At 36.1% G+C, this 19566-nt stretch overlaps 1 protein-coding gene across 1 annotated transcript in view; it reads right to left on the reverse strand.

Moving 5' to 3' along the window:
- Positions 1-10485: 10485 nt before the first annotated feature.
- Positions 10486-19566, reverse strand: part of LOC134673266 (hemicentin-1) — a 231000-nt gene continuing 221919 nt past the window's right edge. The window contains exons 10-17 of the mRNA XM_063531231.1: positions 19194-19350; positions 18563-18702; positions 18054-18190; positions 15898-16063; positions 12644-12797; positions 11671-11846; positions 11063-11211; positions 10486-10682 (exon numbers count right to left, since the gene is read on the reverse strand). Of these exons, the coding sequence (XP_063387301.1) occupies positions 10536-10682; positions 11063-11211; positions 11671-11846; positions 12644-12797; positions 15898-16063; positions 18054-18190; positions 18563-18702; positions 19194-19350 (1226 nt within the window). The 3' untranslated portion in view covers positions 10486-10535. The remainder of the gene's footprint in view (positions 10683-11062; positions 11212-11670; positions 11847-12643; positions 12798-15897; positions 16064-18053; positions 18191-18562; positions 18703-19193; positions 19351-19566) is intronic.

Consider the following 19566-nt stretch of genomic DNA (forward strand, 5'->3'; position numbering starts at 1 on the left):
AGACTTTGATAAAATTTATTACTTATGCTGTGTCCAATCCATAAATTATTGTGTCACTTAAATTCGAGGCTATGAAAACAGCGGAATGGATGTAGGATTCGTTGATACCACAGAATAAGACCACACTACCGTACAGTAAAGAAACTTCTTACAAAACCGAAGTTTGACTGCGGTTCAGGGACAAATCATGCTGTCCCTTTAATGTATGGCACTATCCCTTTTAGATAATTAGGGTTATCAAATTCAAGTTATTATATCTGTGGTTGTGCACGCAAAGGGACATAAAGTTGTGCCAACCCTATTAAGCTCGGAGCAATGCTGAGCCGAACGGAGCCGAGAATACCCGAACGCTCTTGTTTCCTACCCCTGTTGGTACCACTTTGATGCGATTCAATCAACGAATGATTGAAAAATTATATCTCAAACGCACTCGGGAATAATATCGTGCAGGAACCGTCACATTTACCACGTGCTACTTGTAAAGTCCATCTATCGCCTTACAAGAGCTAATAAAATCACCATTTATTTATTAATTATTAAAATCACATACATACACTGTCTTGTACTAACCGTACAATTTTAGTCGTATAAAGCTCCTAATACCTTGACTGGCGAAATGGTCCCACTAAACTGAAGCCATAATATTAAGAGAATGAATGAATGAAAATCTTCAAACATTCGCGTTCGAATGGGATTAGTAGGGAGTAAGCAGTAATCACTTTATTGTACACAACACAGGTTTACAAAAATAAATTACAGTAATGGAAGAACAAAGGCAAATTTATCCCTATAAGGGATCTCTTCCAGCTAACCTTCGAGTAGATTACGGCAGATGATTTCGTGTTGTGCTCCTACCGCTGTTCTCGTGGCCCCAAATTCCTCGAAAACAAACGAGCACACCTCGACCACTAATTCCGTGATTAATCGCGCCAGCGATGACGGTTTAATTTCTTTCTCGATTAAATGATTGAATTAGTCGACCACGTGTTTCTTCATTCTAAGTGATTTTTTAATGTAATTGCTAAATAATTAGTAAGCTTGAGACTTTTACATTCAAAGATAGTCCCCATTTTCCTCGCTGTGTATTGACATTATATAAAATACACAATTGAATTATTGTTTTTTATTTTTTCGATTTTGTAATGATACGTTTGCTTGCTTAATTAATTTCTTCTATTCTAAATACTTTCAGTGTGCCCCTCGTAAAGTTCCAATGCCACCGAATATCATTTACAATATCGATATTACCACTAGGAAAAGCTAATCAGTGAAATTTAATTAACTGATGCCAAACAAAGCCGGCTTTAAGCTGCGCTAAGCTTAATAAGTAGGTACGTCGGTTAATTAATATTAACATTAGTAATTAACGCTTCCATTGCTCGTGTTTCAATATTAATAGTGTACGGTATTTAAATGGATAATCCGTTTGTAAAATGGGCTTAGTTATTGGTAATGTGTTAATTACCTAATGGCTGACGCAGTGGGAGGTTAACATTTTGTGTCGTGCCTTGAAACCCTCGCAACGCTCAAGATTCCACTTATCAAAAAATGTGCCTACTTTGATCCCCACATTGAAAGTTTTATGACAAATTATTTCTGTCTGAAATTTTCAATCATACGCCTTTCCAAACTCTTTAGTTTAGATGATTAAATTTGCTTATAGCGAGCTAGCTCAATCGATTAATCTATCACTGATTTAGACTTACAAAAATGTATGTATGTATTGTGTGTTAAAAATTTAGGTATAAATGTGTTTGAATCTAAATATGTACTCTTTTTCTACGTAGAGGTATTCACGATGCGTCAAAATTTTACCAAGATTAAATCTAATCCGACCACACATCCAAAAACTTTCAAAACTAAACATTAAAATTCCAACATACTAATTGAATCGTACTAGTAGCCATTTTACGAGCTGCCGTATAAAACGTAAAAGAAACATTAAACTTCAAAATAAAAACTGTTGTAAATCTTAAAAACATCAAACTGTAACTGAGAAGCTGATTCTTGTTTAAAAATTTGAATATCTGGGAGACCGAGTTTTGCTCGGAAAACATATAAAAACTCAAAAATGCGGCGTTTTCCAATAAGACCTATAATTATAGCTAGATCCATTTTTCGCCCCCTGAAACTTACATAAAGTGAATGTCATCGAAATCGTTAGAGCCGTTTCCGAGATCCCCGCAATATATAAATAAATAAGTATAAAATAATTGCTCGTTTAAAGGAGATGGATATGTATTAATTTTTGTTTTGGTACAACCAAGATCGAGGGCCCTAATCAATCGTACCTACAGTAAAGGCTCCGTCACACAGGCGCATTTTGCGAGCGACGCGTGAGCGGGGCGCGCCGCTTTTACATATACAAGGCTCACGCCGCGCTCACGCCCCGCCCGGAAAACGCGCCTGTGTGACGGAACCTTAAAAGTGGGCCTACTTTTTTCTTTAATTCGCTCTAAATTTTAAAAAAATTAAAAGGTCTGGCGCGTACCTCTCTCATCGTATCGCCCTAGTGGTACAGAGAGGTAATGCCGCCTGTGTACACAATTAAATTTAAATGAAAACCATATCACATTGGTACAACAGAATCGGCTGAGGAAGAATAAAATTGTAACACAGGGGGGTAATGATATATTCTATCACTCGTATACTGTGACACATATCGTTCAAAACAAATTATTACTTCATGTTTATACGAAACAAATTCCACCTTATATTCATTCGGCTAAGACTTAAATTTGATTAACATTTAAGTTTGTACATGTCAGTGTGTGAAAGTAACAGAAAGTTATGTAACGATTATTCTATTTTAGAATTTCAAATTTAGAATTGAAATGTAGGCAGTAAAGTTTTCTTTTGATGTTATTTGTTCGTTTTTGTTACTTTCAATTTATTTGATTTTGAGGATTTTGTGACGTATCAGATTGTTTCAACTTCTAAGATATGTTATGGATTAATGTGTTTTTCACCACACATCAAATCTGTGTCCCTAGTGAAAAAAGGTATAAGTCTCGGGCAGCGCGGTTGTAAATGGGTAGGTATAAGTTCCAAGTAACACCTGTGCCCTTTTACTCCTAAGCTGCGTGAGACTTGTACCCTTTTTCACTAGGGCCACAGAAATACTGGTGAAAAATTTAATAATTAATACCTACCAAACCTAATAGCTTTTGATTTAAGTACATTTCAAGTTGTGACGCTTATATTAAAAAAGTAAACTTATAAATATATAAAATAAATATATTCTAAGTAGTAAATCTAAAAAAATAGACCTGGCCTGTCCTCGGAAGGCATGTCCAGCAGCTTCACGTCACGGAGATGAAGATGTTGCGATGGATGTGTGGCGTTACGCGACTAGGTCGCATACGTAACGAACACATCCGTGGCAGCCTCGGAATCCGTGACGTAGCGGATAAGCTGCAGGAAAGTCGCCTCCGATGGTATGGCCATATACGCCGCAGACCGGTAGACTACATCGGAAATAGATGCCTCAATCTTACTGTCCAAGGCCCTAGATCACGCGGTAGGCCTAAGAAGCGCTGGCTGGACGTCGTGACAGCGGACATGGGAGAGAACAATCTCACACCCGAGGATGCCGAAGACCGGGCGAAGTGGAGAAGACTGAGCAGGAAAGCGGACCCTGGCGCTAGGCCGGGAAAACGCTAGGTCGAAGAAGAGAAGAAGAGTAAATCTAAAAAAATACATCGTTTTTCTTGCATAACTTATTTATACATTGTTTTCCTCCAAGATTTAGCAAACAAATATTCTTCAAAATCAAATATCAAATAAGCCAATTAACGATGTTTGCGTCTGTCCCAATCTTCGCCCGATGGAAAACAGTTTGATCGAATTACTTCGCCTATCGGATTATACTTTTATAATAACATTATTATTTTGTTATATAAGTGAATTTGATGATCGAAATAATTGTATATTTTAATTGGGTTTAGGATAATTGTAATGGATTATACTCACACAAATTATTTTGTTAACGCTAAGAAAACGTCGATTACCAAATTTCACTGTTATCAAATATAATTTAAAAAAATCTCATTATAGAGGGCAATGTGGGGAAGACCGACATTTAAAATATCCCATACTACCTAAACTTTAATGATAGGGCAAGAACTCTCGTATTTGTATACTTACCTCGCTCAGACACATTTGAAAGGAAAGCTTCGCTCTATCTGCTCTTATCGACTTGTAAGTAGGATATTATATACAAACGCAAGAGTAACGGCCGTATCGAACTTCAAGATACGTCAATTAATAGATCTACACGCATATTCGGGAAACGAGATAATCACAAGATCTAGAGACGATATAGAGATCAACTAGATTTACATTAGATATCGACTAGATGTGACTTGGATATCTAAGTCATAGTTTGTGGAAATCGTTCAAGAGGACCTCCAGAATCGCGGAAACGTGAAATTTGACATATCTATCTTACAAATATCTTTAAATTATCCATATCGTAACTTATTGAGGTCTAGTAGAGATCTAATTCATTTTCCGAATCGAGCCGCTAGAAACGATATGGATCAGTTACGTCAGTGTCAAATGTGACGTTTCTTCAAACAAAAAAGTCATTTTTGACACTGACACATCTAATCCTTATCGTTTCTAGATCTATTGATTGACGTACCTTAAAGTTCGAATCGGGCAGTTAGAAGCGACGAAAAAGTATGTAGACGGTCTTACCTGATAGATGGTCTTTTCTACATTGACCTTACTACTAACCTATACCCTTTTCGGATTTATGTATTTTAGTTCAGGGTCATTCTCTGAGAATAAATCTGCGGTTTCGCCTAATTGCCACGACTATTTTTATACATTTTGAATGGGTCGAGGCAATTAGATCGCAACCATTTTTTGAGGATGATCCTTCAAGTATTATTCTGGGATAAGGAATAATAAAAACTTCATTTAATAAATGCTTGACATTGTATTTGGAAACATTTACAAGAAACGATCTCTTTCAACAATACTTCGTCATACTCAGTATGACCGACAATTGACGCTAGCCTAGGCCACTCCGTGACTTTTCACGGACACGCCATGGTAATTAGGTTGTGGTAAGTATGGTGGTAATGGGATCTGAACCAAAATAAAATGACACTTTAGAAAAGTCCATATAAGCTAACTTTGCCACGACTTGAATAGAACAAAGTGAGGGAGTGTCATTATAAATAAACGTAACATCTCCCTCTCTCCACACCTCTATTATAGTATTTATTGTTCCACTGAGGTGCAGAGTTAACTTGGTTCAACTCAAGTACCCAGTAAAAGGCGTCGGTCTTAACTTTAAGTTTGGTTTTAATTTAACTGGGTTAGGCCCACTTGCACCATTCCACTAACCCGGGGTTAACCGGATAAGCCTGAAGTTACCATGGTTACCAGTACAATTTCATACTTGGTTAACGGTTTAACCGCTTAACCCCGGGTTAGTGGGATGGTGCAAGTGGCGCTTAGTGATTATTTTTAACAAATGCTGTCTAGTAATTTTAGGCAGTAGTCAAGATATTATCATGAGCTGGATCATATGCCAGAACCTTTACATCCGACAATAACTTTCGAGTATACAATACTCGTATTAATTAACTAAAATAAGCTCTTCATTTGGATACAGTGTGTTGTGCATAACAAGTGATCAAAGATTAAATAAAAAAGAACATTAACATGGACGGTAGCGGCAATTGAGACCGTAAAATTTCACCGTGCCTAAATAACCGTGGCTAGTAAAAGACGTGATAACAGTGGAGCCACGGAAAATCGTACTAATTAACGTGTCACGGGTCATTTCTTAGTAACATAACGGAAGCTAAATTACCATGTCATTGCCGTAAAAAGTCATGAGTGCTGGTAATTATAATATACAGTACTTAGCACCTTTAGACCTAAATTAGACTAGACATTTTAATTTCGTTACAATTTTAATAGTTATTTACAAATTTACATTCATACAAAATTATTAGTGGAGTTACAAAGAATACAAAAAAAATTACAATTTTTATTGAGTAGGTACTGTTATTAGGTTAGGTGTTATTGTAAAGAGTTCATCTAAATCAATACTTTGTACAATCCTTATACAGCAGTTTAGGTAAAATTACAAAGGTGTTAGCTTATTAAAGTAGGAAAGTAGGATTTTTGTAACGTTAGCATGTATTGCTCCAATATAAAAGGGGTTTTAATACTAACATTAGGTAAGTCCTTTTTTACTAAAAACCTCAAATCATAGTCCTGTTTACTTAACACTACGTTTTATAAATTAATCTTTGATTAGTTTATTCTTAAATTAAGATACTTAAAATAAATAAATTTAATTAACTTCTGATTATAGCCTGGTTGTTAAAATAAAAATATGTAATGTTACTTAGTCGTTTTATTCGTTGAAACCCACAAGAAACGCGACAGGCGACAAATGACAGTGACAATGTCAATGTTCTGACCTCGTCGCTTTGTCACATTTTAAGTTCGGATTAGATTAGGTATTCAAATACTTATTTATTTACAATTATTTTTTGGAAACGATAGCGAAAGTTATTACAACAGTTACATACAATCTATTTACAAAATTGAAGGAAGTAGTACAATTCGATAATTTCTCGATGTTTTTACAATAAAATACAAACTTATATTGGAGACATAATACTTATGTTAAATAAAATAAGAGAATAGAATTCCTAAGTTACGAACACAGTGATTGTATGGCAAGATATACTCGTACTACGAGTAGTATATTCATAGCTACGTAACAATAATAAGGGATTTGACAACAAGCAAAAGAATTCTCGTGATTGGATTATTATCAAGCGCTGGTGGCCTAGCGGTAAAAATTCATATTGTATAATTAAAATTAGAATACGCCCGCAAAAATGCAAAACCTTGTATGTGAAAAGCGCGAGGTATTAGTTTTTCCAGATTAATTTTTCGTTACATATTACCTATAATCCTATTATTTGAATTTACTATCACAAAAAACTGCAGCAAGCCACTTGAAAGATTTTTATGTACTCCCAAAATCTCACGAGAAAATATTAAGGCATTAAACTCCAGTCATAACTATACCATAAACCTCACATTTCACGCCCTTTTTAATACTGTTTGACAATAGCTCACTTTGGCCATTGTCAGTTAAAACCTCATAAAACTACGTTTAAAGTGTGTGTATTTTTTACACCCATTTAAAGCGTATGTGTGAAACTTATAACCTGCGCGGCAACAGGTAACTGGGCTAACTGGGATATTGAGTTAACTGGTAGATAAATGTTGTCGTTCGATTTAACGGCGCTTCGCGTGTGGCCGTCAAGGCGTGGCTGGGGCCAGGAAAAAAGCGAGAGGCCAATTCTTAAATTTCGACATCAAAATGATTTTTTATCAGTTAGATGTCATATGTATATGTAGTACGTTCAAATCGGGCTCCGGGTTAAGTTTTGTACTATGAACGGCTCTGCAGACCTGTTAGCGAAATAGGGTGGTTGACTTTAGTAAAAATATATTGCTTCACATCATGCGCGAAATAGAAGCACTGTAAATTTGTTGGGAAAAGGTAGACCATGACACGATTTTTATTTATCGAATCGGACATAACCAGAAAGAGTAAGTAGGTAATTCGTCCGTAAAAAGGGTGTGTTTCATATAATCTCTATAGAGGTAAAGTTACTAAGCGTTATGAGATTTCAAACAAAAGAAGCCGTATTACAATTTTTATAATAAAGGGAGCGTTCGCAACCTCAAACGTGATTTGCGTATTATGCATGTTATTCCATGAGTAAATATTTGAGCATCATCACTAATAAATTTATATGATATTTTCTCCGTCCCAATGGGTAATGTAATTTATTGTTCTGCAGGATTATTAAAAAAAATGTTGCCATGTACATATATTTTAATTGGATTTATTTATTGGGCTTTATTAATCCGCTCATTTCGAGGCCCGCTACAACTTCTTCTAGATCGATCTGCAGGGTGTTAAACTAAATTACTTTTTCGGCCTTCCCTGTAACGGAGCCTTGACCGGTGTTAAATATTTGTCCAATTTATTATCTCCTACGCTTTGTTACCTATCTTTAACTGTGTTAGTTTTTCTTTTAACTCTCTGAGACATTTATACGTTATTCATTTGTTACTTTAATGTGTTACGTTTGTTATTTCTAATAATGGCTCTAACTTCGAGAATTCTTTCGTCCATTTTTCATTTGTTAATTCTTTAGAAGCTTTCTTATTTGATTGTAAATTCATGTATGTAGTTAGAAATTCTTTTATTTATTGTTACATTGTCTAGACATTTCGTGGAATTAATTAAATGTAAATGTGACAAACCTTGTTAGTTGTTTCTTTTTTCTGGAAAACGAATACAATTTTTACAGGCAGTAAACTTATCATGCATATCAATGATTTCACAATACAGTAATTCTAGTACTATTATTATTTGAACACATGATGTCTGATATGATGAAAAGATTAAGCGAAACATCATTTTAATTATTTCCAAACATTATTAGTCTTATTGATTCTCGGTAACATTCGATTACACAATTCGAGATTACAAATAAATAAAAAAGAAAACATGGCAAGAAGGTATCTAATGAAATGAAATTACATAAGAAAGTGTTTTCCATTCACATTACAGTAGGTAATTCAGTTGAGCTAATAGCGACTTAAGAAAAAGATTACTAAATTCTTAGGCCTCATATAAAAGTTCTATAATAGCATCGAAACGAAACGTATCACACTCTTAAACTATCAATTTGTACACAAAATTCGTAAAAGATTACAATAGGAGCTCTAAAGGAACACAGTCAAATACTTATTAATACGGAGAATTTACATCGGAGGGAACTGCAGTCAGATAACTTTGATGTTCTTGGTCTACATTTTTTGCTATCTTTCCTTAGGCATATAATTACCACGACTTATTACTTGCATTTTATATGGTCATGGTAATTAGACAGCAAATATTTCTAAATACGGCGGAGATACAGATAAAAGATAAGATGACCATAAAAGATAATATTAGATAACACTGATATTAAACATCCAAAGAATTGTTAACATATTTCCTTGCAAATTATTTACCATGACTCACATTCGTTTTACATTCTATGGTCGTGGTAATTAGACAACATACTTTTTTAACAGATTAGATAAAATTAGATTTACTTTACAGATGATTTATTATTTTTTTTGTAAATAATTACTAACTGTTATCCAAGATCTGACTGCAGAATTTGAAGGGAAATGGCGCTAACACATGACTTTTCCCATATTCATATCCATTGAGCATTACAAAACTCTTAAATTAATTGCGCGTTCTCCTGATATTTGTGCATTAGTGACTCTAAATTCACTATCAACACAACACAACAATCCCGATAATCCCGCTGTCCTCGTTGTAGATCTAATAAGGTGGTGGTACTAGTACTCGACATGCTAATGCCCAATAAATGACACCCTGATGTCACCTATATTGACATGACATAAGTTTCAAGATGACATGTACTGGGACCGCGTCGAGCACCAGTACCACCACCTTACCTCTAATATTGCAGTTTTGTCGACTGTGCTCGTAATATGACACTATGATCACAGACGTACGTAATCCTAACAATAAGGTCAGTGTGGGGAAAAACGTCTACCTGGTAAGACCGTCTACCGGGTCTTTCATCGCTTCTAACTCTTGCGTTGGTCACGTTACAGAGAACGTCTGTAGCAACCAAACCAAAATTTTCGTATACCGGTCTTCCACACACTGACCTTAACCTCCTAGATCCCAAAGTGATATTATGGAGTTTTAAATATAGAAGCTTCGTTAATTCCGTTATAGTTCAAAATTTGATTTGAATTCGTCCCGTTAAAAGGACGTCGGGTCGTACAAGGTTAATTGAAATTGTTGCTTTCATAACGACGACAAAATGGCAACAATACTATACGTTCCGTAAAATCAGGTAACTACAGTCCTTCAATACAACTATGGTCCAGTTTTTAACGTAAATGATTTGTATTGGTTACATTTATTGTGCAGCTCAAATACACTAATGCTCTTCCTATAGACTATATATACTCAACATAATTTGTAAATAATTTGAAAAATATTTATTCTTTTGGAACTTGAATTTGGACCAATAGTTGTAAGCTGTGGACTAAGGTTACCTGATTTTACCGTACTAGAAAACAAGGCTACAAACAGGAGGCACACGCCACCGTTTTAAGTCGACCGCCAGGTGGCTTAGGTTCGACGACGGTGCCGCCCTTCCACACATCGATTGAAACCACTTTTCTACCCTACCCACATATGTATTACCTAACCCTTTGCCTATGTACTTATGATTGTTTTAATGTAATAAATTTTTGTAATTTATCTGTGATAATTGCTGTGTTGCGCATTATCCCATCTGTCAGGAGAGTTTGAACTGTTAAGATGAAACATACTATCTTCCCGAACTCTCCTAATTCATTCCACGGGACGATTCCCAAAAAACTTTCTGAACCATTTTCAATTTTTCTTACAAGCGCCATAACCTAACTTAACCTACTTATATACAGCTCTCCTGCACCCGATGTGATGTCGTGACGACCTCTGGCCGGAGACGGTGTGCCGTGAGCGATGACGTCACGCCCGTGGCCGAGGACGGGCTGCAGGCGTTCACGCCTTTGTTAACTCTTCCTAAACTATGATACGACTGTAACAATGGAAAAAAAGATTAGCGACTACAAATAAAAATGCGACTAAGATCAATATAATACGTACCGGCAGGCGCAGCGTGGATAGACCCCCCACACAAGGTAGACTGGTGACAGGTCACCAGGCTACCTTGTGGGGTACCACCAGGTACCTTTACCAAGGTAAAGGTCGCTGGAGTCCGCTGGATGCGGGTGGCGCAAGACCGGTCATTGTGGCACTCTTCGGGGGAGTCCTATGTCCAGCAGTGGACGTACTGGCTGATTATGATGATGATGATGATGATGACGATGATCAATCAAATGGTTATTTAACCTTTAACGGACACCAGAACATAAAAAATCTACATAAGAAAAAGAAGTAAAACCTATAGGTACTTACACTAGTTAAAGGTATTCTATAATCCTTCTTTCTCAGGTCCGCGTAATAGGCCCCGTCGGGGTCCGCGCGGATCTCTTCCACCTTCGGCATCTTGGAGGCCGAGGGAGGCCGCTGGAGGCTCATGTAGCCGTTGGTGACTGGCCTCCGTTCTAGGGACAAAGACGTAATTAGAAACCGTGTACCTTTTCACAGATTTTGAAAACTTTGCGCTACGAATACTATGGTTTAATAATGAAAGTCAGACACTAAGCCAGATGCTTTAGTTTAGTAACATATGTGTGTTCATCAAAACTGTATAGTTTTCTCTTCTGTGGATAATAGTTAACAGCTTGTGGGCATGTAATGATTTTATTTATCATACTTATCCAAATAACAGGAGCTAAGCGTAATTAATATTGACCTTCATAGCCCTTAACTTTTGGGTATGCCTACAGGTAAGACGTGAACATACTCGTAGTTTTTTGTTAAATCCTTATACCGGTCGCTGTTTTGGACAGCCCACAATGATCGATCCACGAAGAAACAATGCACAAATTCCTCAAGTAGGGAAAATAGTAGTGCAGTGGATACTCTTTTTAGAGTATTTGAAGTATTTATTAATTACTCACCATATAAACAAGGTATGATATCAGGATCAGCGTCGTCTTCTCTCGGATCAGGCGCATGTAGTAGCGCCCCGCGCGCCCCGCGCGTCTCGCCCCGCGGCTCTGTGCTGCTCGCGCGGGATTCCGCCTCTTTGACAGGGGTAGGGGTGTGCGCTGCACGCTCCATGTACATTGCCTCGCTAGGGGCAGAATAATAGTTATTAGTTTTACAAGGGGGCAAAGTTGTTGTTTAACCGCTCGTGCTAATATTGATACTCGAGCAAGCGAAAGATTCCAAAATTGAACCACGAGCGTAGCGAGTGGTTCGAAAAATGGAATCTTGAGCGTTGCGAGGGTTTCAAAGCACGAGGGTTAAACAAAATTTGCCTCCGAGTGAACCACAAAATTTTTTACCACACCAACCCGAAACAAATATTAAATGTAAAATATCAAACAAAATCAAATCTAAATGAATGTTATCAAATATTTATCATCCAAATTCATCATTTAAAAATCTATTCTACCAGCAAACATAAGAAAACAACTCGAAATTTGCATTTGATTACTTTGCCACACATGTGAATAAAATGCAACTTTGCTATCAGTTTTTGAAGTGCAAAGTAAGCCTTTCCGAGCTGGTGTGGTGAAAATGATATTAATAGTCTTCAGGTTACGTACGCTAATGATTATCTACGTCAAGTTTTCTAGAGATGCGATTTCTATTTAAAAAAATCGTATGGATCGAGCAAGATTTAAAAGCTCGGTAGCTCAATAGTTGGACTAGTTCCAAAAAGTCTGGTAAGTAATTAGAAAATCTAAAATTTGTCGTTAATGTCGAAATTTTCTTCACTCATTCAAAGCAGTTACGTTTCACTAGGGTGAGTAAAATGGAGCCCAGTTTTTTAACAATGTTCACCACATAGAATCTTGTATCGACCCAAAACGGCATTCTATATGTTCCTGCCATTAAAATTGAACTAACCAATACTTCACTTACCTCAACGGTGCATGTTTCGCCGGCAATCCCCGGTGTCTGTTGGCGTGTCTTCTATACAAGACAGCCAGCACTCCACAAACAGCGGTGGCCAGCAACGCAGACATGGCCGCTATCGAAGCTAACACTGGAGAGACGCCGAGCGTGTTGCTTTCACCTGCACCAAAAATATAATTAACCAGTTAATAAAACCAGGAGGCTAATTTAATCTTACGTCATTATTTATTATATTATACAAATACAGAGAAATCATAAATCTAACTCCAGATATTTAATCCACTATCGTATAACCGTATTTATGTGAGTCGCCTGTGCGACGAGCGAAATGTACGCGCGGCTGATATTTGGATATAATTTTGATGTCACAATGTAAGATTGAATTGCCCTTCTAGTCTAATTACCACCACCCTATACGTATTATAATGTTATACCGGGTGTGGTCTGTAACATGAGCAAATAATTAAAACATAGATTGTACTCCTCAAACGGTGACACTTTTGTTCTACAACTTTTAAAAATTATGAATTATTTAGATTCCCTATTTTTCATACAAAATAAATATTATCTTCAATGGACGCCATCGCCACGCCATATCATTGTGATTGACGTTGCTTGTCACGCCTTAAACAAAACAAAATTCGCAATACATTGCGTCTTAGAATAAACTTTAAAGTAAATTAAAAATCAAACAACAAGTTATTTTTAAAAGTCGCTGAACAAATGTTAGTCAGTATGAGGAGTATAGCCTACAGTTTAATTTTTTGCTCATATTACAGGCCACACCCGGTATGTTGCACTACCTAATAAGACTGCAGTAAATTATTATATCAAAGAATTCGTATTTTATTTCCATAAGCAGAACTTCCGAGTTACTTACTTAATTTGTTGCACTTTTTTCGTCTGGTGCTAATATAGGAATGTAATTAGAATTATTTCAGTTGATGCCTAAATACTCTAAATGAGTTAATAAATTATTTTGTCTTTCGTTTTTATATAGATAATATTGTTTGAAAATAAATACTTCATTAAAATAAATAAACCTCCCGGAGACAGACCAAAGCTAAATATATCTTGAATGCATTACGTTAAGAAACTGATGTATTCAGTACAACTGTTTCTCCTAAAACTTGATCACACGTACTTAGTTTACCAAATGAAATCACTATCAAAGAAGAAATCTAAGAATTACCCGCAAACACACACAAATCTAAACAACGATTTCCAAATAACTCATTAAAGAGAACTAGGTAAACAACTTTAATACCAAACATATAATTAACAGACACTTCAAAGCATGATTATGTAACTAAGAAGATTAGCTGACTGACGAGGTATTTATAATGAGGATTTTAGCAGTGGTAATAATATAGAACATGAATCGCAAACACAATTAATTGTTAATTGAAATAGCTTAATTATCACAATATTCAGCTTTGTCAGTGTTGTGGCATTTCAGGGTGAAGCAAAGGCAAATGTTGCTAAAGTAGGCAAAAACTTAGGGAAATTAAGTCACTAGTGAGTAATAAACACATATAATATATGTACATATAATAAAATAAAAGTGGATGTATCTATGACATTGTGTTTGTATTGTCTACTTTTATTTAGTAGTGAACAATAAAGTTATCTATAAAATAAAATGTAAGACATAAATATTCTGCTGTCAACTTTGTCACAAAGTTTAAAGAAATAAAATAAACCCTCAAGAACTATCACACTCATTTATTTTTTTATCTATCAAAACTGGTAAATGCATCTCTCTACAAGATTATAGTCTAGAAACCAAATTGACAAAAATACAATTGTGTACCAAAACAGCATCACAGGTTTGTTTGATGCAGTTCTATTTTAATTAATTTACGGCAAGTTATAAAATAGAGACTGAAGACTTCACAATCTAAATCAACAAAGGAAACTATACTTTAAATACTAACGATACGGTGTAAAATCGGTTGGCAGTTAACGTTTATTGTATGCAGTTTTTAATGCAGTCGTCTTCCGGCAAATGTCGGAAAATAAACGTAGCTCTGACGTTTATTGCCTTTGATGTAGTTAACATTTCTTGTACTAAAACGGGAAATTAGTAGAAAAAGATAATTAAAAATATGTGAATTTACTATGACATATCGTTTGATATACAGATGTTTTCACGGAGAGAAATAAATAATTGAACAAGAGAACGATAAACGCTGAATGTTGATGAAACAATGTTAGTTATTTTTGGTTAAGAGAATGTTGTTCCGCACCAAACTTGGTTTTTACACTTCTTATCGAATGTATTTAATATCTAACTTACATAAATCCTAAAATATTCCTAAAAACTCTAGCCTAACCTAGTAAAATATAGAAATATTAATAGTGAAAGTTCATAATCACCCTTTTATGATCTTTTTCCTTCACTTGAATGTTAAACTTATGTTAATACACAAGCCTAGCATGATCGCATCCGATTTAGACCCCGTCGATCCAAACACCATTACTCTAATCATACTCAATTACATTCTGTAGCCACGTGGTAGCCACTCGTTCTTCTAAAACGTGCAATCTCCCTTTTAGGTGATATAGTAAAGTGAACCTTATTATTAAAGGATTAAAGTTTATTTCGAAAACTACAGGTGAAAGTTAAGCACCATGTCAAACCACTCGAGTCTCGAGTTTAAAGTCAACTTTAAATAATCACACAATCACAAGTGTAATCACTCAGTTCTCAAACGTCGTAAGAACCATTAATTTTCTAGGTAAATAAGTCATTTTATGTACTAGCACAGTATTTTAGTGCAAACGTTTCTCAAATTGGCGGTTTGCTCGGCCGCGGGTAGTTTATTCGACTGCAATCAGGAAATACGGCACGACCGCAGTTGACTTCATTAGTGACTTCGGGTTTTAACATACCGTGTAAATGAATATAGGGAATCCGGATCAGTTCGGCGAAATATCCGTGCAATTTTTCAAATATACACGTGTTTTCTGAATTAAAATGTTGTATTCGTACGACCAAAAATATTAAGTTCATGGCGGAAAATAACTCTTATATGCAGGATTACGATTTTTTTCGGTTTTTACTAACGCATGCGACACTAAAGATTATAACCATAATGTAATTACAGAGGCTCATGTCATTTATAGATACGATTTTGTAATTAAATTAGAACTTAAAAATTATCCATTATCATTCAGTAATAAAAGGTTATAATTTTCGTTAATAATATTCTAAAATTTAGGGTGTGCCTCAGGGTACTATCTTGGGACCAGCTTACCAGTATACTTGGCTTGTCCTTTCAGAGTGACAGTTTCAATTGTTGACACGTCGCTACGACCCTTTGCGTTGACAGCGTATAAGTCGATGCGATAGCTGACGCCGGGCGGCAGCCCTTTGATCTCAAAGAAAGGGGGTGTTCGGTTACTTGAGACGTTGTAGCGGACCTGTAATATAATACGTTGTTAAAAAGGAAAAAAAACATGTATTATGATGTAGTCTTTAGGTTCTAAAAACATACCATAAAGTACTCCAAGGAAATCTCAAAATACTTATATATTTCAATAGTGTAAAGTACCATCTACTGTGTAAGATATATAATTAAAATAGTAATTGCATTATTGCACACGACAAAATATACGAGTAAAAAAATACAAATATATTCAATTGATTATAACAAACGTATCGTTATCGCTGCACAGCGATGCCAGGGACTACACATATCTTATAAAATAAAATATTAAACAAATTCGACAATTATCTTTTTTTTGTCCAATACACTATTCATCAAAGAGACAATTTTATGCCTCTATTTTATCACGTCTAGCTCAAACTTATATCGAAGCTCTGATGAAATTTTAAAGACGTAGTAAAAGCAAAGTTTAATACATAACTCAACGAAACTAATTTAATCTCCGCTAGGTACAGCGGGTGTGTTATATTAGCTATATTAAAATATTATAGAGACAAATTTTAGATTGTGTGCTCGTTTTAGCTGGAAATTGAGTTTAGAATAACAAATAAATAGTCTCAGGAACACTGGAATTGGAAATATCGTATCGAAATTCTAAACAGTTTCTGTAATGCAAGTTTATTGATTCATAGTATTGATACTAATGTAATAGTCCATTATAATAAAGACCGCGATAACAACGGAGTCCAAAACGATGATTATATAAATGATTGTAAGTATTATACAAAAAAAAGCAGTATCGACCAAAACGGGGATTCCATTCAGAGTTATTGCTTCTGTTATTCTGATATGTAACCAATTTTATTATAGTTTTGTACTTTTTGATGTAAATTATAATTGTAGTTTTTTTTTAATACAAACACATCAATTTGAAAAATTTACCAACAGTTATGCACACTGGAGCAAAACAAACGGAAAAGTAGTATTGCATAAACAGTATTACCAATACCGATGGGATACAGTACTGATAAACCGCCTGCTCATGTTGTATCGGCGCGATCAAATCAACGCGATGCCTTTCGGGTTGAATATAGGACCATTCATATACAACCAGCATGGGTGAGTCAAAGGCACAAAAGAACCCGTATCATCACGCTCTCTGGATATTCACAATTGGTTATGGAATCCGAGGTCATGTTTAACTGGTTTGGGTGAAAAATCGACTCGTACATATTCTGAATACACAAGTGCCATTGCAAAATTTTTTGCCGAACGCTATCAAATGATTGTGGCACGTTTTTGTTGTATTGTTTGTTTGTCAAGCATTTGGACAGAGTTCCGCGAATTTCGCATTCCGTTCGAACAAATTTTATTGTATTTTTTTTAGTTTTTGCTTTGTGTGCGGTTTTATTTAAAAATCAAACAGCTACAAAAAACCGTGGGAAACTCGAACAAAAATGTTTTCGTGAATATATTCTGTACTGGTACTTTTAGGAGCATTTATATTTATAGAGTCAGACCAAGAATAGTCTGCAGGGCATTTGATAGCCCACGCAGTGAAAGTATTATTTTAAACGTCAATCTTCTATGAAATTATGACGTATAAATGACACTTGCACTGCGTGGGCTATCAAATCCGCTGCAGACTGTTTTTGGTCAGACTCTAGGAATTCTGAAAAATTTATGAAAAGCATGATTAACAACTATTTCAAACAGCTATTGTCTTAATACTTATAAAGACCTACATTTAACAAGGTTTTCATAATGTATATCTGCTCGGTGCACCCGTTACATTTCATTAAAGTGTCAAAAGGCCTTCTAAGCGCCTCTTGCACCATCTCACTAACCCGGTGTAAACCGGTTAAACCTGGAGTTACTATGGTTACCAGTACAATTTGACACTGGGTTAACGATTTAACCGGTTAACCCCGGGTTAATGGGATGGTGCAAGTGGCGCTAAGTGTTGACTTTAAGGTCCGGAACACCCTTGTTCCGTGATGGAAAAGACGCACAAATTTACTCACAATCAAAGATGGCAGCTCCAGCAATTCCATGAGGAAGGTCTGGGGGAGACCGCCGTCGAAGTTCTCGACGCACTCGACGTATAAGGAGTCGATGCTCTGGTTCGCCACCGTGCAGTTTTGCAGGTGGAATGGACGACCTGGGAAAAATAATTAATATATTGTCATAATATTCATAATCTACTACCATTAGAGACAACCAGTAGATTTCTATGCTTTTCGACTGAAGCTTTTCATCTTGACAGTTTATCCCTTTGACCGTCAATGATGTCAACCTGATGCAACCAGCGACAGCATAATGTCAACCTTTGTGCATTCCGACAAGGTTCACGATGATAGGCCACGTTCAAACAGTCATTTATCCATTACTTTTTCTCAATTAAAACAAAAAAATGCTACAGCCTACCTCCTCAAAAGCCTCACTTAGAATCTGCAACTATCATTTGCTAAGATGCTGTATCCAATCATGATTTAAAAATCTAAACAAATGAAGATCAGCTCCACCGACTCACCAGCCGCTACCAGCTGAAATGAGCACGGCACCTTCTGCTGGCCCACGGAGTTCTTCCCGTAGCACATTAGCGTGCCATACTCCATGTCGGTGGTTGGGGTGTAGTTCAACGTTGACTTGTGGCCGTTGCTATTGAATAACCTGAGAAAATATTACATCTATAGTACGGAATGCGAAATTGACAATAATTAGGTTTATAATATTAATTGTTAAGTTGACAATAATTAGGTTTATAATATTAATTGTTAAGTGTAATGCCAATATCACAATGAAACTACAAACGTCAGCAGTCAGGGACCGACTTAAGGAGGGAGGGAAGGCTCGTGTAAAAGAGTTTGTTTCACCTCAGTAGTAGTCCGCAACATAACGAAAATCACATGAAAGTCCTCGCACCGTCTCTTTTAAACAATCTTATAAGTAATTAGTTTTCCAGATGAGCATTATATAAGAACATAAACTTAGGCGCTAGGAAATTAATGGGGAGGGATGTAAGGCGAAATGAAAACCAAGGAAATGGTGTATGGAATGTGTGAGAGATGATACAAAAAGGAAGCAGGTGGACGATGAGATGGCAAACAATACAGCGGTATGGGGGAAAAATATATAAGGAAAAAGGGCAAGCGATGAAATACTTAGGTGCTAGATCAGTCTGCTCTCCAGAATTGTTGAACGTCCAATGAAACGACGTGACAGCCGGGTTGGCGTCGACGGAACAGTGGAGGGACACGGTCTCATGCTTAAGTGCACCAAAGAGCTCCCCATCACGTTGTTGGGCGCATACTGGAGCATCTGTTGACAAAAAATGGAATCTAATTTTCGGTTCTCGGTATCGGTTACTTAGCTGGTTACTCGACGAACACTCTAAGGGTCGGTTGCACCAAACTGTTCGTATCGTTAAAGAGTTCACTAAATTTATATGTATGGAAAGTTTCATAGTAAAGCGCCGGGGCGCGCCGATTGTCAAATGTGGTTGGTGCAACTGGCCCTAAGATGATTTATTTTATA

Source organism: Cydia fagiglandana, chromosome 18, assembly GCF_963556715.1.
Source record: "Cydia fagiglandana chromosome 18, ilCydFagi1.1, whole genome shotgun sequence".
NCBI classification, from domain to species: domain Eukaryota; kingdom Metazoa; phylum Arthropoda; class Insecta; order Lepidoptera; family Tortricidae; genus Cydia; species Cydia fagiglandana.